Source organism: Teleopsis dalmanni, chromosome 2 (assembly GCF_002237135.1).
Source record: "Teleopsis dalmanni isolate 2A chromosome 2, ASM223713v2, whole genome shotgun sequence".
NCBI lineage: Eukaryota > Metazoa > Arthropoda > Insecta > Diptera > Diopsidae > Teleopsis > Teleopsis dalmanni.
This window is the reverse complement of record NC_051847.1, coordinates 46,270,290-46,289,285: the sequence shown is the minus strand read 5'-3', so window position 1 is coordinate 46,289,285 and position 18,996 is coordinate 46,270,290. Positions and strand designations below refer to the sequence as shown.

Sequence of the window (18,996 nt, the reverse complement as noted above, 5' to 3'; positions counted from 1 at the left end):
CAGGGCATTCACGACGTAAACGATGAATTTTCCCATTTTCGTCAACCTTTAAAAAATAAAAAATATATTAATAAGCACAAAAACATATATATTAAAACATTTGGCCACGGATGAGATATAAACAAACTGCAACACAATTCGAGTCGTATTATCCATATTTCTTATTTTTAAATCCAAAGCACAAGATAAACAAGACTCAAGAATTCCAGATCAATTAACAAATTGAGAACAAATTAATAACTTCATAATAATTTGTTGTTTATATTCTCATATTTGGCACATGTGCATCGCAGTAGAATCATCAATAATGGCTATACCTTGTAGTACTTGAGGACGGCTAGCTTGACCTTCTTCCTCTTGTGCTTAATTTTTTTGGGGGTAGAGTAATTCTTCTTCTTGCGTTTCTTGGCACCACCACGTAGGCGCAACACCAAGTGAAGTGTTGATTCCTTTTGAATATTATAATCGGACAATGTGCGACCATCTTCCAATTGTTTACCAGCAAAAATCAAACGTTGCTGATCTGGAGGAATTCCCTCTTTGTCCTGAATCTTGGCTTTGACATTTTCGATAGTGTCCGATGGTTCAACCTCAAGGGTGATGGTCTTGCCCGTTAGGGTCTTAACGAATATCTGCATTTTGACGCAACTTTCCTAATGATTAAAATAAAATATAATTCCAAATTACAAACACGTAAAACAGATTACAAAAAATCTATAAAACAAGTAATTAAAATTAAATTTTTGCAATAAATTGTACGAGGCACCGGTCGCACTGCTTATAAAATAAATTATGAAAGTCTTAAAATGTCGGAAAATGAAGAAACGAGTTGGGCAAATTTTTCTCTAAAATTTATTTCGATAAGCTAAAATTACTATTATTTAAAATACATAACAAAAACCGATGTTTATTTCAATTATTTGCAAAAATACACTTAATTTTAATTAAATAAATCAAATTTTATGCCTTTTAACACATTAAATTTATTATTCACAGAAAAAAACGCACCTAATTCGTCGAGAACACGATGACAAAAGGAAAGTGCAGAGCCGTCAATTTCTACAGGAAATGAGAGACAGCATGTTTTTGTTAGTATTGCCAGAGTTGAAGAAAATTTTCACATATAGATGGCGTTCGAAAATAATTTTATGTGCTTGTCATTTTAGAGAAAAAATTTAATTTAAAATTAGCTTTATTTATAGTGTTTAATTATAAAAAGAATTAAATATTGTATAAAGGTGCAGACATAAAAAAAATTAAAAATACATTTGTACCGCATTAAGCAGATTTTTTTAATATAATTATTAATATAATTAGAAGAAGAGACAATAGTAAACCACCAACTTTTAGAACTCTTTTATTACATCTGAAGAAAATTGCTCAAGCTAACTGAAACAAATAAAGCCTATAAATTTAAAAATATAATACGTTTACTCTTTTCAATCACAAAAGCGTAAAAAGTGTATTATTCGATGTTTCAAAAAAATAATAGAGCAGAGTACCTTTCTTTTTTTTAAATCCGACTTAAAATTATTGAAGCTTATCCTGGATTCACACGAGAGTTTTGATTGTGATTTCAGTTAAATTTCTATTGAACGTGTTTTGCTATAAAAATCAAGAATAATTTGAAATGACAGGTAAAATTATCAAGGTTTGAATTGCTAGAAAATAGTAATAGCATTTCAAACCCTGAAAATTACAATCAAAATACTTTTCTGATGAAACGCTATAACGAAATGATTATATGAAATGTATATATAGTATAGGCTAATGTTTCTCAATTCGAAACTTACTGAGGACGTGCGTCTTAATCGGATATATATTCAAGAAACAGTACCAACATTTCCATAAAAAAATACATAGTAAAATAACATTTTTTATTTATTTAATATTAAATGCTAATTAATATAAAAATTATTAAATATGTTCTGATTTATCACAATATGATGAAGCTTCAATACCATATAGCACAGATAATATGAGTATCTTATAAAGCAGGACTGTCCAGATCAGATGCGAGCGCGGTCCAGTAGATAAAAAGAAAATTCACGTAATTGTAGTAGATTAAAAACATGTAGCGAGCAACAAAAATATTAGCCACGGCTCGTGCTTTGTATAGCCCTGCTATAAAGTATTAGTTTCGTCGACCAATATAGAACTGTATATGCAAAAAACCTCTTGAGCCAATAGATACTCACTATGCATCTTAAATTGATTGTTTATGTGGCAGAATTTCTATTTTTTTAACAGTGGTACGGTACGAGACAGTGATAGGGTAGTCAGCTATAGACATCATTTTTTGTATGTTTAGCTATTTAAGAGAGCTTAGAATTCTATAAGAAAGTTCCTCTTGTGTAGATATAGTGAATCTTATTCTCAGTTTGTATTTTTAATTTAAATATAAGCTGTGATTAATATATATATAGATATAACAAATCAACAATTTTGTACAAAGTACTACATTCAATTTTATATGTTTTATTATTTATTATAGTATTAATTACTATAAAAATGATTACAAAATCTAAATATATTTAATGTTTTAAAAGACTTAAATCGATTTTACATAATCTCAAATTATGTACATAGGCTTTGAACTAAAAAATCAGTTGATATTTTTTTTAACTTTGATGCTGCATACGTACAATCCTTTAACTTTATATTATATTATTATTTAAATTATCGCAAATATGTACAAGGGTTTTTATATACTAAGAAGTCGTGATGATCTTGTCCATTAGTGTGCACCATCCAAATCAAAAAAAAGTACAATCTTAAAAAGAAATTATTCAATTAATATATGTCTATTTTTATATTTAAAAAAAAATAGGTATATATATTGTATTACATATATTATTATATATATGTAATATAATACATCGTAAAATATAATATATTGTATAATATAAAACATTGTATAATATAATATATTGTATAATATAATATATTGTATAATATATTTTATAATATGATATATTGTTCAATATAATATATTGTTCAATATAATATATTGTTCAATATAATATATTGTTCAATATAATATATTTGTTCAATGATAATATTGATCACATAATAAATATATTGTTCAGATATAATATTATTGTTCAGTATAATATATTGTTCAATATAATTATATTTTCAATATATATATTGTGTCAATATATATATTGTTCAATATATATTTGTCAATATATAATTGTTACAATATAATTTATTGTTCAATTTAATATATTGTTCATATAATATTATTGTTCAATATAATTATTGTTCAATATAATATTATTGTTCAATATAATATATTGTTCAATATATATATTGTTCAAGTATTATATTTGGTTCAATAATAATATGATTGTTCAATATAAGTATATTGTTCAATATAATATATTGTCTCCTAATAATATTGTTCAATTATATATTGTTCAAATATAATAATTGTCTCGAATATAATATTTGTTCAATATATATATTGTTCAATATATATATTGTTCGAAATATAATATATTGTATAATATAAAACATTGTATAATATAATATATTGTATAATATAATATATTGTATAATATATTTTATAATATGATATATTGTTCAATATAATATATTGTTCAATATAATATATTGTTCAATATAATATATTGTTCAATATAATATATTGTTCAATATAATATATTGTTCAATATAATATATTGTTCAATATAATATATTGTTCAATATAATATATTGTGTAATATAATTAAAACATTTAAGGAAACCATTTTATACCTGTAGATCTTATGACATGGTACGCAATTGATTGCCCAAAAGATTTAACGCAGCAGCCACAACAGCAGGATTCATAGCTAATGAATTTAAATTCTCACCTCCTCCTGATTGATTTTGTCCTTGATTTGGATGATGGGAACCTTGATTATTATATGACTTGCTGTCCCAAATGCCATTATTGGCAGCATTGCCATTGGATTTGTTGTCCCAAACGGCATTATCATTATAATTTGACTTGCTACCACGACTAAATGAAGAATTATTGCGATTATTGGAATTATTGCGATTATTATAACCGTTTCTGTTATTAAAACTATTTCCATTATTATAGCCTCCTCCATAATTATTTCTATCTCTTCCTGAGCCACCTGTCAATTATATATGTATTAATAAAATCGTAAACATAATAAGAATGTTTATTCATTGTTCTTACGGTTATTTTCAGTTTTTGGAGCAGCGGTAGAAACATGAACGGTAACGCCTGTAAAATAATTAAGATATATTCAAAAATTTATTTATAATGTTTTATAATATTTAACCTTTTATTTCATGATCTTCTCCACATACTGATTGTGCAACATCCGGAAATAGAAAGGTAACAAAGCCGTATTTACGAAATGGTTTTGGTATGTAAGCATCAGTCACTTCTCCAAACTTAGAAAAATATTTTCGTAAGTCTTCAGTAGTGATATCTTCAGTGCAACGACCAACAAACACTCTATTATTAAGTAATTGCTGCATTGCACCCTAATAAAAGAAAAATATTTTAAAATGAATTTATTTTATTACAAGATGAAAATAAATAATTACTTTAGAGTTTGGTATTTTTACTTCACACCAGCGACCACCAATCTGATGTTTGGAAGACAAAACACGCATTTGTACTTCATATGATTGAAATTTAATAAAACCAAATCCTTTTGATTTACCACTTTTAGCATCTGTTTTTATTTGTGCCATTTCTAATTCACCAAATGTTTCAAAATATTCGCGTAAGTCATCTTCAGTCGATTTCCATGGCAAGTCCAAAACAATTAAATCAGTGCATTGTGCTGTTTTTACACGCTTTGTTTTTGATGCCGAATTATTTAAATTATCATCATTCTTGCGTTTGTTTTCTAGATAATAATAAGTAAAATAATATTAATTAGTTTTGAATGAAGTATAGTAAAAATTTCTTACCTGCTGAGAACACGCATAAGTATATATCGTCACCCCAACCACTTTCATTGTATGGCGGAAAAAGTCTTCCTTCGTTACAACGTACACCACGCATAGCGTTGGTTTCTGGATTGCGATATTTAAGACCGGTTGCACCAGAGAATTGAGCTTGTAATGTTGACAACAATAGAGTGCCATCTTCTTCAGTAGGTAACTCTATTTCAGCTTCTTCTTCGTTTTCAGCCACTTGTACATAATCCATGGTTGAGTGTGAAAGTATTCAAAACTTTTGCAGATAAGAAAGTTTAGATTAATATATAATTTAATAGGGTTTTGTGTTTTTTTTATTTTTATTGTAATTATAACACCTAAGAACATACAAGCACTATTTACATACAATTATACTGATTTTATAATATACAGACAATAAACATTTCTTTTTCATATTAGAACTCTAGAACAAAAAATAATTACTCTTCAATTATAATCAACTTCATAATTCATTTTTCTTCATAAAACATATGGGTTAACCATTCAATAAGAAACCATACTCAATTTATACACAATATACAACGTTGGAAGATTCAAATGAATCCACACCATTAATACATACTACTTTAGTGAGAAATTTAATTTTTTAACTAAGTATATTATATATAAATCTATTTAAAATATAATAAATCTCATCAATATTATAACACATATTGTATCTTAAATAATTTTATTATAAAGAATAAAACTGACAACATATCACCCATTGACAAGCTGGTTTTTTAACCCATATGTACTGAGAACATACCTTCTTTATATATATATATCAAAATATTTTATTTATTATTTTTATATTAAGTATAGATAGTTTCTGAATAAGAAAGTATGATGAACTTTTAGTTGTTCATTTACTTGCTCTGGAGTCATCACACACTTAGCGAGCAGAAATACAACAAAAACATCCATTATATTGTCTGGAAACGTAACAAGGACAACAAAACATACAACAGAATAAATGGCATCACAACCGAAATAATTCAAGTAGTCCGATGAATTTAACAAGAAGACCACTGACCACTTCACGAATTTTTAACTAATTGGAAATATATAATACCTCGAAATTTTGGCGGTTTTTTTTTATTCGGCAGATTCTTACTTTTGATAGCAATCCTTTTAGTCCCTAAAAAAAGACATTCTACAATAGAGAATATTAATCTAAAATTTAACTTATATGCTACGTCGTTTATGTTGTGTTTGTTGTTGTAAGCCGCAGGTAGCTGTAAATCTGAGAACATGAAAGGAATCACTTTGCGAATGCATGGATTAAATAGTGGTTGGGTAATGCTTGTGCAAGAGGGAAGACGATTATTCGGTAGTGAATTGGGATATGAACATATTTTAAATGAAAGTAAACTAGAATCAAAACTGAGAAGCTAGTCACTTCTAGGCGCACCTCTTCAAGCCTTTAAATTTCAATTAGATTCAGGTTTGCCTTCCCGTTGGAACACACATTGCAAATTGTTGCATTTATGCGCAACAAATTATTGTTTGTTATATCCTGATCTTAATTGAGCTAGGAGAGTTATTGCTGCACATAAAAGAAATCGTTCTATCTAGGATATATTACGCGTGGGCCGATTGACAATTTTGTTGCAGTGCAACCGTAGTCTTGAAACGGAAATTGCATCTGTGTGGAAGTTCAAAATAGACTAATTTATCTATTGACTATAGATATGTTGATGACTGCTGCAATTTCGAAAAACTATAGCACAATTACGGTTTTAAAGGTTTTACAATTTGAACACAGATTTTTCAAAGTTTGCCATTCGGAGACACTCTTCACATCACAACAACAGTGTGTTGTTGTAACTCACTGGGACCTGCTTGTGAAGTCTCTTTGGGAGGTTTTGAACTGTACTTGCCGTTCTTGGAACTCTAGCAACTTTTTCGCGATATCAGGCTATCGAGTTGTAGACTTCTTACAAAGTCAGTGTACATCCAATTTTTATATTGATAATACAAAAGATGGTTAACGAAAACTAAACAGCACTTTTGCAAAACCCGATATCTCGGGATATCTCGCCATATCAACATATGGCGTAGCCGAAGAAATAATTTCGAATAGCAAACTTTGTCAAATTAATGGCGTTAAAAAATAAGAACCATTGCATTGTTTATATCCTATAGTTTATATCGGAGCTAAAGAGTATATCAGAAGTTGATAGATGTCTAAAGCACATTATATTAAATATATAATATGAAGCCTTTGATAAGTAGCTACACTATAAATGCAATATGCACTATATAACTTAAAACACTTTATATCAGTGTTATTATCCAATATTTATCTAGTCACTTTCCTCCCAGTGAAAAGATAATTATTCTTTTCAAAAAAAAAACACTGGTTTTATTGACCTGTTTTGACTCAAACTGATATGCGATTTTGCGTGTGTACACTCGGGTCACAAATAATCTTATCAAAATTTTGATTAATTTAAATCATTTTCTATACTATATTTTAAATTCAAATATTTCAATGTAATTGATTGCACAATTCTATTAAATACTAATCAAAAAATGAAACAAAATTATCTAACTTTACTTAAGACCTAAAATTACTTCAAAATAAATGATTATAATTGAATCTATTTTACTTATAGGTACAACAACTACTAATTAAATAGAATATAAACTTTCTATATAAAAATATCGATTATTTAACAATTAAAAGGACATTCTTTACACAAGCATCTCAAAGGACACAAGCTTCTTACGCACGTTTACGTTCAATTCACCAAACTTCAGACTTCAGAGTTCCAAACACGCCGCTTCAGACAGAAATACTTTCACTTAGTAAAATAAATTAATATTTACAATTTTCCAATTTGCAGATACGCGTTCATTAAACAAAATTATTTGTTAAAGTTTAATGTGTATAATATTTTACAACTTCCCTAAACGGTAAAAACGCACTACACACCGGCAAAATTATTTAATCAATAAAATGTATCCAAACTCAAGTGCGTCACAAAATGACAAATAGTGTTGCCAGTGCGGTTTTTTTAATACTAAATTTCATTTAGACAGTTTACACCAACAATCATGTAATCTATCTCATGTTTGAGGCATACTTAATACTATGTTCAGACAGTCTAATTTCCTTAATTTCGTAAAAATGAAATAAAATTAATTACGAAAATATTGCCCCAAATGAATGAAATCATATGTTTTTTGTCTATAAATCGAATCTTATAAATTACATGTTCCAAACACCATTTATAACTGGGAAATTTTAAAAGTTTTTTAAAATTAAATAAGTTTAAAATCAATTTCAAGAGCCTTAAAGTAATATCTAAAGTGAAGAGGGTGATAAGCTACACCAATTTTCTACTGCAGGTATGATTTATAGAATATTTCGATTAAAATTGAATAATAAATTATAGGACTTGTGTCTTATAGGATAAATTCTACAATAATAAATTTTTAAACTATGTATATAAACAATAAGAATCGAATCTTAATTAGAGATTTCTATGCAATTAAATTAAATGTCTACATTACGCCGGAAATATTATTGAACAACAAAAGTAAAATATAAAAAAATTTTAAAATAATTTATTAAAAATTATATTAAAATTATTAAAAATTATATTTTATTATTAGTTGACATTAGTTAAGTCAGTGCATTCGAGCACTTTTATTCTCTTCTAACTGCGAGGTTTCTTCATAACACCCCTACGCCTCAACTCGATTATTGTTTATCATTGTATCAGACTAAGCAATAACGTTATTATCACATTGAAAATTTTGCGATGTTTAGCAAAACACATTTAAATGCTGTACGTTAACCTTCTTCATTGGAAGTTCGGAATGCACATTACTCAAAAGCATATATAGTTAGCTGTTTTAATAAATTCTCCTCACTAGCCATATAAATGGATATAGAGATCACAACACAATTAGTAGGGATCACCCTCTCCCTCTTGAGGTTACCTTGTTTCCAAAAAGCCCACTTGAGCTCATATGATGACCCATTGTGGTAAACCCGTCTAGTTATTTTCGTTCCCATTTTTCTCTTCCACAAGTACAACAGCGGTTTTTGCGACGTACGCAGCGTTTAAGTATCGGCAATTATTTATCGCTTTTCATATTGATAATATATCATCTTTGAGAATCTGTTCACATTGCAACATATTCAATTATTATAATGAATTCAACTATTCTCAATGTATATCCCATCGTAGACGTACTCTTTATGCATCACCCATGTGATGTCTCTCAGTACAAATCAGTGACACTAATAGTTAACTTATTAATCTGCCATCATCATAAATTTTAAACTTTTGTCTTTATTTTAATATAAAAGAAAGGAGATTACCTCCGATTTAAGAACGCAAACCTGAACTAAGAAATTTTCTTGAAAATTGCTATTATAGGGCAATCTGAGTGATGTATTTTAACATCATAACCATAAAAACAGATATTAGAACACATTAATAAGAAATGTTTAATAGTACGAAGGGGAAAAGGATAAAACACCCTTTCAGTGACTTAAGCTTTTAAATATTGGCGATGGGTAATAAAAAAATTGAGTTTTGTAATTTATTTTATTAATTTGCCTGGTGTCATAGGCTTTCACTGAAATCGAACTACATCAATTTAGTTATTTGAAAAATACAATTTATAATTATGACTAACGTCTCCGGCAGCAAAATAAAAAACATCATACTAAATAAATAATTTAATGGTGATGCTCAGCAGCCTCTTTAGCCTGAGCCGCAGCCCAAGCAGCTTTGTTTTCAGGTGAGTTAGCTGAAAAAAAAATTTTTTTCATTTATTAAATCACATAAATATCATTAAAAGTGCATTACAGAGTTTGCTGATTTTATAGAAAACAGGAATGCTAACTCCAATAGCAATAAAGTAGTAACGCCAGATCCATTGGTTCTTAAGGTAGTACTTCAAGGGAAATTGAGCGATTTTAGCAGAAAATGTGTATGGATATTTCATTGGGCGACCAGCGGGTTTCTCTGCAACTGCTTTATCTGCCATTTTTCCTTCTTTTGCTGCACTGCTATTAAAAATTTTATATTAAAAAATTTCAAATTAAAATTCTTATAGTTGTGTAACCTTTCTGAATTTATGAAACATGTACGTACCTTGAGCGAATGGTGGAATATAAGAATAGCTAAAATGTCAAATGTGTGAAATTTCTAACTATTCACAATGGTGGAAAGCAATTGTAAATTCACAGAATTAAATTTTTGTTAATATTCTTTTACTAAAAATATATGTAAAAATTTTTGATATACATTTTTTTATTTTTGTTTTTTTGTAGTAGATTACTAAGTTATATGTATATTTACTTGTTAAATATTATTTTTATATTTACATATGAATGTTTAAGGATTATTAGGGGCCCTTAAAAAACTTTTTTGAATATCACTTTGTTATATATGTTTATAAAGCATGACATAGACCAAAGCTACCCAGACCAGATGCGATCGCGGGCCAATAAAAATTATTGTACAGATTAAAGGGCCGAAGAAATAAATACATATATTCATAGTTGTTATTATAAATTCATTATAACATTATAAATACGGTTATAATGTTAAATTTAGTTTTATTAATTTATCAAATTAAACTCATTCATGTAGTATTCCATAATAGTAAAATAATGTGGTTTTACCTTTACAGCTAAAGAAAATTTGTGTAATTGTAGTAGATTAAAAACATGATGCGGACCGCATAAACATTAGCCGCGGGCCGTACTTTAGGCAGCCCAGATATAGTCGATGCTACATGTCTGCACACTATACTTGGTCTACATATACGTAGCATTGTCTATATCATGCTTAATGCAATGTATTAAAGTGAAGTGAAGTTAAATATTTAATAAAAATTCCAAATATCACATTTATTAAAAAATTTTTAATTGATTTTTTCACACGTTATATTTAATTTATTTTTAAAAGTATTAAAATTTTATTTAATATTTTTAAAAATAATATGCATATGAAAACAAATTAGTTTTGTGCTACCGTCTTAATAAATAAACAAAATTTAACATAAAATGGAATTTAAAAGAGTCTAATAAAAGTTTTTTTTTTTTGTTATACATACATTTCCTTTTGTTTTTATTAAATAATTTTTTTGGTAGCCCTTATTTTTCTCATTATGTTATGTATTCATTATCTTTATTTCATATTTCTTTTTGTTTATTTGTTTTTATTAAATAATTTTTTTGGTAGTCCTTATTTTTCTCATTATGTTATGTATTCATTATCTCTATTTTATATTTCCTTTTGTTTATATGTTTTTTTTAAATTTTTTTTGTACCCCTTATTTTTTTCATTATTTTATGTATTCATTATCTTTATTTCATATTTCCTTTTGATCGACGAAATTTTGTATTTGTTGAAGCGAAAATTGCCAATACAAATCGCTGCAACTAAACTGAAAAAACCAAGTACTTCAGCTACAGAAGTCCATATGTTTTTTGTTCGACTCCTTTTTTCTCAATTCCTTTATTCTCAGAAAATTATTCAACAACTCGTCACAGGTAATTTTGCATTGTGAATTAGCATTATTTTGACAGTACGAAGTTAAACTTGTAGCTGTGAAGTGCAAGGTGTTTTTGTTTTAACTGACGCGAAAGTGATTGTTTGCCGGAAAAACTTTACTTTTTTAAATTGCGTGTTATTTGAAGATTTTTTAATATGTCAAATACATTTGAATCCTGTCCATTCTTTCCTCAACATCGGGTTCAAAGTCATAGAATGGCTAAACACATATTCCAATGCAAGTCAAAATACAGAGGACCGTATTTAGAGAGGTGTTTATACAATGCACAACATTATATACCAGAAGGTAATATGGATCAGCATTTGGAATCCTGTGAGAGTTATCTTAATTTACAGCGCAACTTTAACAGAGGAATACCCCGCCAGGCTACTAATGAATGTCAATACCACGCAACTTCATCATAAAATATTTGATTTTATAATAATAATTAAGTTACATATCGTTTAGTTTTACTTACTAATGCACCTTTTATATTAATAAATTACAAATAGCGCGTATTATTTTTGTAAAATAAGTGTTTTATTTCTTCTCAACAATTAAAAACAAATTATTAACGAATTTCCACATTAAAGTTTTTTACACATTCATTGGCAATGAGTTTGTGTATTTCATTTACTTCAGCTTGGGTAAGCGTTCGTTCCATATGCCTGTAAGTGATCCTAAAACATAGACTTGATCTACCTGTTTTGGGATGTTTAAATTTGTCTACAAGGCTTATCTGTAATAGAAATTTTGTTCAATATTAAGTGCTTGCATTATTTTAAAGAATATTTACCTGTTCTACTACATCACCGGCGACAGTACGAACCAGATCATAAAAATCATTTGCTACAAAATCTGTTTCTGTTTTTGTGTCTTCGACAAGTGGTAACCAAAACGACAAATCATTCCTGCATTGCGGATATGTTGATATGGACTTATATTTTGGTATATCTACCAAATTTTCTTCATTAAACTGATTTAGAAAACCACTGTCAGTCGACCAAAATAAACGTATGTCAGGTATATCGAATAAAACCATTGCTAAACGTTCCAAACCTACGCCGAAGGCATAACCGATTGAATTTTTGGCACCAGCATGTTGCACGATTTCATTCCGCATTATGCCACTTCCTAAAACTTCTAACCAATTACCTTTATGAAATATTTCTAGCTCCCACGATGGTTGTGTGAAAGGAAAAAAAGTGTCAACCCAACGATATTCCACATCTTTACCAAACAAATCCATTGCTAGTCCCTGCAGTACTTGTTTCATTTCATATTCCATCAATTTGACTGCCTCCAAGCTGTGGCAAGCTTGTTTTGTCTGATCTATACATTTTGTTAATGGATAAAAAACTTGTTTATTTGTGTTTGCAGAATTTTCGAAAATGTCTAAGTCGGCATTGCGTTCAAATAATCTTTCTTTAGTTAATAAACGCACCGCATCAAGTTGATGAAATACCGGAAAGTGAGTGCTATCAATTTCATCTCGTCTGTAAACTTCGCCGCAAACAAGAAAATTATCTAACCCACTGGATATCAAGTCCACTTGATGAGCGGTTGTATGTGCTCGTAGTAAATAATTACTATTAATGTAATAACAATCTGATTTAGAGCGACTTACATGATCGGGAGGTATAAGCAGATTGTCAAAATTCTGTTGTATTGTCACTACAGGATTTTGTTTGTCATACACGGAAAATAAAGGATTCCCACGTGAGTTGCGGTAGGCTCTGTAGAAATAATTAACTATTCGTTGTTTGACGATTGAAATGGGATGATGCTTCTGTAGATGTTTATTCATTCCCAAGTACGACAGTATTTTTGGTGTAACATTAGTCATATGATCTGTTATATATTCTTGTCCATTTACTTCTAAAGTTCGTTTCTCCACAGGAACATTTGAAGCAAAACGTTTTACTGGTGGCAATTGTCCTTTGTAATTGTGGAAAGTAATTCCAACTTTCGATAAATATTTTAAACGTTTACCGAAAATCATTTTGTAGTTTATTATAAAGCTCAAGTGTAAGATGTTAAAAAACTTTTTATATTGTATTTTTAAAAACTTTTTTTACTTAACAGCTGCTTGTCAATTTCTATGCACTACATTTTTGAATGCACATATTAGTTTTTAATCAAACATAAATAAATTTGTTAACGGCATGGTGTACACAAATATTTTCTGGTACTAATAAGTTAAAGCCATAAAATAATTTGGTATAGAAATTTTTATTATTTATGTGGAATAAAAGTAAAACGATAATTTTTTTAGCTCAAGGTATGTTTTGCAAACATTAATTTTAACCATACTAAATAATAAATGTTTTCCATAAAACAAAACTCTAGTTAATTCAGTATCGTCATTGCATACACAAAACAAAATGTATGAATTTATGATAGGTAAACGATATTAATTATCATAAAACTGAGTGACTTTAATTTTTTTATTAATTAAAATAACTGAGTGACTTGTTTTAATTTCCATAGTATTAATAAGCTGTTCATAGAAAAGTTGCCATTTAAACTATCCTCACCTCTGGACCTACATATATATTTCTATATATTTCACTTACATCTACTCATCCATTGTGTTGTGAGTATTTTTATACATAACAGTTTTACTTTTGTGTTAAAAGCTAATTAATAAGTATTTAGAAAAATTGTTAGCATAATATGGGAAAAATGATTTTCACGCTTATCGAAATAAAATTGAAAAAGAAACTACATTCAGCAATTAACAGCACAATTATCAGAGATCACAGATTATCACAAGTATCACAGATTATCACAGCACAGATCTGTTCGAATGTGAAAATTAATAAAATTATAAATGCGGCTCTTTCAGAACATCAACAACGTGTCACGCTTTAAAAATTTATGTGTTATGTTCTTGAATTTCATCTAGAGCTATATTTTAATATTTTTTTTAAATAATTTTTCGGAAATGGTTTGAAATTGATCCGTCATAGAAGCTTATTTAGTATTTGATTATTTTATGTTCAAAAATGTAGGAAAATAACAATAAAAAAGTTACAATTGCGCTGGTATGATGGATAAAGCTTTACCACACTAATGTCCAAGATGTATATATGAAATTCGAAAAACTTTTATGTAATAGTTGTACTTTGCTGAGTTGAAACGAAATATGTCAATTTGTATCACAATAACGCACTCGAACAGACCTAATATAAATTATTTGCACATTGTCTTATATTGAACACACCTCTCAGTGGAAAATTCATATTATTTGACATTTCACCGCATCTTGTCAATTCTTTACAGACTTAAGTTTGTAGCAAGTTTAAATTTGCGTAATTCGTTCAGTAAAAATTATATTTATCTGTTTAAAAAATGTCGGCTACAAAAACCATGCGTGCATTGCTGGATCAATTACGCCATTCATTGCCAAGTGGTGGCATAAAACATTCCTTGGCAGTGCGTTACATATTGGCTCAATACCAACTATTCCGTACCACGGATCAACAATTATGTAAAGCAAAGGATGAAGCATTATTCTTGGGTAGAACATATCTGACTTATCTGGCTAGCATACGTAAATATAATGAACTACATAAGGAGTATCATGGACGTGGTGAGAGAAGCGTTAAAGAAACAGCAGATATGGTTGGCTTTAAATTACCCACTGATCCAAAGTAATTCCGATATTTTAAAAGTCGAAAGTAACATAATTAAAAAAGAAATGTTGGAGAATTAGTTGTTTTTAAAATGTAATTAATATTATAATTTATTATACTTTAAAGATTTGCAATGTTATCTGTTATAGACTGCATTATAAATGCTGAAATTGACTATTTATTTTGCTTGTCAGATTTGTAGCGCTAAAACGTAATAAAATAATTAATTCTGCCTTTATAATTTCATACATAATTTACAACTTAAATTTCAATATATTTTTTTTTTCTAACTGGAAACGAAATTGCGTACAATTTCACATGTAATATATAAAATTGTAAATAAATTTTTAGAGAAGTATTCACAGAGTGTAGTTTTCTATGCTGTGTGAATGTTTTAGTAATATAAAAAACAACTTTTTAAGTTTAACAACTAACATTTATTATATATTATATTTTATTTTTATAGTTTTGGGTATAATTGCTGCGGTGTTTGTTGATTAATATTGCCAGACTCCTCTAATATATAATCAGGCTCTGGTATTGTTGGTGGTTTACGAGGTGGTTGTGGTTTAGCTGCCATGTTAGTATATGACCATGGTAGCTGACTTCTTAATTCCGCGCTTACACGTTGTGGTTGGCTTTTATTTGAAAAAGAAGGCGGCTGAGAGTATCTATCGTTTAACGGCGATGTTGGTGATAATTCCACTGGCGATGCACGGTGATCTGCTAATGGTTGGGGCGGATAATCGAGTACATCTGGATGACTAGTTGTCTGCCGATATGTGGTATTATTATTTACAATGTTAGCTTGCGGTTCAGCTTGGCGCATATCTGGTGATGGTGCACTTGGAGGATAAACAGCTATAGGCGCAATTTTATATTCTGGTGTGCGTTCTTGTACATTCAGCCTTAAATTTTGAGGATATTGTGTTTGCTGGAATTGTTGAGGCTGTTGCATTTGCTGTGCAGTTAGTTGAATTTGTGGTTGAGGCTGAATTTGTGGTTGACTCTGAATTTGTGGTTGAGTCTGAATTTGTGGTTGATGCTGCATTTGTGAATGAGGTACAATTACTTGTTCAGTAATTGTAATTTCAGCTCTTGGCGGTTCGTTTCCTGCAGTTGCTGTTGTTGGTGCAGAAGCAACATGTTTTCTACGTTGTGCTGCATTCTGTGCAATTATTTTCAAAATTGGATTATGAAAAGTTAAATAGAATAGAAATGTATTAACTTACATCTTGTGCCAATACTCTTGAGAGCGAAAGACAGAAGCAAGCACCAAAAATATTCAAAAACCATATGATTACCACTCTAGAGCTTATACATGTCATAACAATAGCTGGTGTAATGAAGTAAACATCGTATGCCCTTAACTGGTTCATAACTATTTCTGGTGCAGAGATGCCTATATAGTCGAAAGTCTCATCGGCTGACTGAAAGTAATTATACAAGATAAATAAAAAATTTAACTTTTTTTCACAAAAAGTCTTACTGTTGTGTGCACTATATCAACAATATGATAACCAGTTGCTACAGCATCCAGTATGCTTCCAGCTATTATAACTAAAAACCATGGCCAAAAGACGAAAACCGTAAGTATTTTTGTAGTACGGCAACAAATTGTAACTATTTAATTGTAAAAAAATATTATTAAATATAAACAAAATTTTTAATGCTTTTAAACGTACATAATACAACCAGTGAAGTAATAACCCATGCTAAGCTTACAGCGGAATATGTTATGGCAAATATATTTGTTCTGTTAGTAATTTCTTCTGATTTTGCCCAATCAATGCCAATATCGATTGATACCTCTCCATTTATTGAGATAGATGGATTACCACAATCTTGATCTGTGATTGAATTATTTTTTCATTTAATGTCTATAAATTTTTTGAGAATATATATATATTATATGCTTACTTATGAAGTATAATAATTGCGTCACAAATTTAAAAGGCTCACTGGCAATATCGTGAGTTTGATCGTTACATCCATAAAAGAGCATACCCTCTATAGCAAGAGCGATATATGCGAGACCTTCAACCTAATTTAAAAGTGTTAAGAAAATTTTATTAGTTTTTTTAGATAATTTATTTTTTTTATATTTTAAGTCAAATATGTAAAAAGTGAAATACATAAACGTGCTCTATACTCCATATATTTCAGGACACGTCTATATACTGTCTACCATAAGAGTGTATTAAGTTTACCAAAACAATTGAATGCTTTGGAATACAATTATGAACATATCAATCATTAATATTCGAATATAGTTTGAAATAAAAATAGATTTAGATATATCTATGTACATGTATTTCTCTGTTAAAAGGTAAAGACCCTAAGTAAAGAATATGTCATAATATGGAAGTAATTTAATTTTATCATAAATATCTGTTTAAATAGACTCAATCAATTGTAGGTTCTATTAGTGTCAATCCGAACATGTAGTCTTTTAACTGGTCTTATGATAGTTAATATCGTTTACCTATCAACTGCTTTGTATCAACTGCTTGTAGTTGTAATCGATATTAGAAACCGATTATTTTTATTAACTTTTTGCTTACTCTGTCATCCTAGCTTATTTTAAACTTCTGACGGGAGTGGTATTATATCGATATTTCAAGAAAGATATACTCAAATATACCCAATTACACAATATAAGCTGTTAAAAGCTATATATCAAAGCTTAGAGTAGAGTAGTATAAGATGCTTAGAAACAAGGGAAGTGTGTGACTTCTGTATCTGAAGCTAATGGCACGTAACTGGACTTTGATCGTACTAAAACCGATTGGTGCGAACGATTTCATAAATCTACATATTGGTATCCGTTGTACATTTGCCTCGTACTTGAAGAAGAATACCTTGTTTTTAATACTGCGTGGTAGACTTTTTATCATTGATCACTATTTTTTCTGAAAGTATGAGCGTAAGAAGTGTAAGTGGTGTATGTGGAAAAGATATAGGATACACAATATAAGTTAGAGATTTGTGGTAAATTGAATTCAGAACAAAATTGTGTAATAATGCAGATCGGTTTTACATTATATTTTTTTATAGCGTCACAGTCTTTTGAAATTCACTATAGATTGAATAGAATAGAATAGTTATAGTATTATTTTTAACAAGATTGAATCTAAACAAAAATTACAAAGTCACTGTTTAGTAGAGTGTCAATAAGTGGGTTTTGGAAAGACAATCACCAATTTATCAATTTATTTATTCTTGATCACCACTTTATCTAATGTTCTTTTGAAAATGTCTTGAGATACTATATATTTTTAATGAGTTTTATAAAAATTCGTTTTTAATTTTAATTTATTTCAAATAATAATCCAAGCAATACTTATTAGTTGGTATTAGACTTCATCATTATATTATATATCAAATGTTGGTATTTTTTACTTCAAATAATTTGAAATATAGTTAAAGCTTATAAGTTGACACTTCACACCTCTGCTTATATTGTTTCTTTTGGTATTTATTATTTAAGTTGATAGTAATTTATTGTAATGGGTGTGCAAACCCAAGCTGTTTCAAAAATCGCTTATCGAAATGATAAGAAATAAAATAAAATTAGCAGACTTTGATAGTTTTGTAGGTTAGAGTTTGTTTTAATTAACAAAAAATTGAAAATTAATAAAAGACTTTTATCGGAATACGAGTTTCGATAGATAACATTAAAAGAAATAAATTTTAAAAATTCTTTTGTAACCGATATAAATTAATTTAAATATATCATCATTTTCTATTAACTACGTGACTCATATAAAATCTGAAGGAAGAGGTTAAGAAATTTGATAAGCTATGAGCAGATACTCATCTAACTGATTCTATTAGAATCATTAGAGAGAATACTCTAATGAGAATGTTACTTATT

At 28.7% G+C, this 18,996-nt stretch overlaps 6 protein-coding genes across 10 annotated transcripts in view; 1 reads left to right on the top strand and 5 right to left on the bottom strand.

Annotated features, from left to right (window-relative positions):
• The window catches only part of LOC119674460 (ubiquitin), a 9,132-nt gene extending 8,023 nt beyond the window's left edge, over window positions 1–1,109 (bottom strand). Inside the window, exons 1-3 of the mRNA XM_038085599.1 lie at window positions 1,009–1,109; window positions 318–653; window positions 7–46 (exon numbers count right to left, since the gene is read on the bottom strand). Coding sequence (XP_037941527.1) covers window positions 7–46; window positions 318–638 — 361 coding nt within the window. The 5' untranslated portion in view covers window positions 639–653; window positions 1,009–1,109. The remainder of the gene's footprint in view (window positions 1–6; window positions 47–317; window positions 654–1,008) is intronic.
• Window positions 1,110–2,449: 1,340 nt separating this feature from the next.
• Window positions 2,450–7,919, bottom strand: LOC119677767 (TAR DNA-binding protein 43-like). Of its 3 annotated transcripts, none has more exons than XM_038089273.1 (7): window positions 7,689–7,919; window positions 4,945–5,209; window positions 4,573–4,880; window positions 4,302–4,509; window positions 4,196–4,243; window positions 3,763–4,130; window positions 2,450–2,773 (listed from the first exon to the last, which is right to left on the bottom strand). In XM_038089273.1, the coding sequence occupies exons 2-6, from the start codon at window positions 5,183–5,185 to the stop codon at window positions 3,772–3,774; spliced, it is 1,164 nt and encodes a 387-aa protein (XP_037945201.1). In that variant the 5' UTR covers window positions 5,186–5,209; window positions 7,689–7,919; the 3' UTR covers window positions 2,450–2,773; window positions 3,763–3,771. The 3 variants fall into 3 exon arrangements, with proteins under 3 accessions (XP_037945201.1, XP_037945200.1, XP_037945202.1); XM_038089272.1 differs by having other exon boundaries at window positions 7,693–7,919; XM_038089274.1 differs by having other exon boundaries at window positions 7,789–7,919.
• Window positions 7,920–9,502: 1,583 nt separating this feature from the next.
• On the bottom strand, window positions 9,503–10,193 carry LOC119681645. 3 transcript variants are annotated; one of them, XM_038094893.1, is made up of 3 exons: window positions 10,045–10,193; window positions 9,786–9,985; window positions 9,503–9,726 (listed from the first exon to the last, which is right to left on the bottom strand). In XM_038094893.1, exons 2-3 carry the CDS (start codon window positions 9,964–9,966, stop codon window positions 9,656–9,658), a joined length of 252 nt encoding a protein of 83 aa, XP_037950821.1. In that variant the 5' UTR covers window positions 9,967–9,985; window positions 10,045–10,193; the 3' UTR covers window positions 9,503–9,655. The 3 variants fall into 3 exon arrangements, with proteins under 3 accessions (XP_037950821.1, XP_037950819.1, XP_037950820.1); XM_038094891.1 differs by having other exon boundaries at window positions 9,786–9,988; window positions 10,074–10,193; XM_038094892.1 differs by having other exon boundaries at window positions 10,074–10,193.
• Window positions 10,194–12,009: 1,816 nt separating this feature from the next.
• Window positions 12,010–13,546, bottom strand: LOC119681509 (probable phenylalanine--tRNA ligase, mitochondrial). Its single transcript, XM_038094722.1, has 2 exons — window positions 12,278–13,546; window positions 12,010–12,220 (listed from the first exon to the last, which is right to left on the bottom strand). The coding sequence occupies exons 1-2, from the start codon at window positions 13,481–13,483 to the stop codon at window positions 12,053–12,055; spliced, it is 1,374 nt and encodes a 457-aa protein (XP_037950650.1). The 5' UTR covers window positions 13,484–13,546; the 3' UTR covers window positions 12,010–12,052.
• Window positions 13,547–14,734: 1,188 nt separating this feature from the next.
• LOC119682085 (protein FMC1 homolog) lies at window positions 14,735–15,152 on the top strand. Its single transcript, XM_038095434.1, has one exon. The coding sequence runs from the start codon at window positions 14,836–14,838 to the stop codon at window positions 15,139–15,141; it is 306 nt and encodes a 101-aa protein (XP_037951362.1). The 5' UTR covers window positions 14,735–14,835; the 3' UTR covers window positions 15,142–15,152.
• Window positions 15,153–15,540: 388 nt separating this feature from the next.
• The window catches only part of LOC119684912, a 3,839-nt gene continuing 383 nt past the window's right edge, over window positions 15,541–18,996 (bottom strand). The window contains exons 2-6 of the mRNA XM_038099050.1: window positions 17,040–17,163; window positions 16,805–16,969; window positions 16,609–16,742; window positions 16,352–16,549; window positions 15,541–16,287 (exon numbers count right to left, since the gene is read on the bottom strand). Of these exons, the coding sequence (XP_037954978.1) occupies window positions 15,580–16,287; window positions 16,352–16,549; window positions 16,609–16,742; window positions 16,805–16,969; window positions 17,040–17,163 (1,329 nt within the window). The 3' untranslated portion in view covers window positions 15,541–15,579. The remainder of the gene's footprint in view (window positions 16,288–16,351; window positions 16,550–16,608; window positions 16,743–16,804; window positions 16,970–17,039; window positions 17,164–18,996) is intronic.

Excerpts from the sequence above, each read along its gene's own strand:
- LOC119681509 (XM_038094722.1), bottom strand. The coding sequence starts at position 13,483 with ATGATTTTCGGTAAACGTTTAAAATATTTATCGAAAGTTGGAATTACT. Across the intron at positions 12,221-12,277 it reads CCGGTGATGTAGTAGAACAG|ATAAGCCTTGTAGACAAATT; the intron begins GTAAATATTCTT and ends TTTCTATTACAG.
- LOC119682085 (XM_038095434.1), top strand. The coding sequence starts at position 14,836 with ATGTCGGCTACAAAAACCATGCGTGCATTGCTGGATCAATTACGCCAT.
- LOC119681645 (XM_038094893.1), bottom strand. The coding sequence starts at position 9,966 with ATGGCAGATAAAGCAGTTGCAGAGAAACCCGCTGGTCGCCCAATGAAA. Across the intron at positions 9,727-9,785 it reads CTATAAAATCAGCAAACTCT|CTAACTCACCTGAAAACAAA; the intron begins GTAATGCACTTT and ends TTTTTTTTTCAG.
- LOC119677767 (XM_038089273.1), bottom strand. The coding sequence starts at position 5,185 with ATGGATTATGTACAAGTGGCTGAAAACGAAGAAGAAGCTGAAATAGAG. Across the intron at positions 4,510-4,572 it reads TAAAAATACCAAACTCTAAA|GGTGCAATGCAGCAATTACT; the intron begins GTAATTATTTAT and ends TTCTTTTATTAG. Across the intron at positions 4,131-4,195 it reads TCCAAAAACTGAAAATAACC|GTGGCTCAGGAAGAGATAGA; the intron begins GTAAGAACAATG and ends TATAATTGACAG.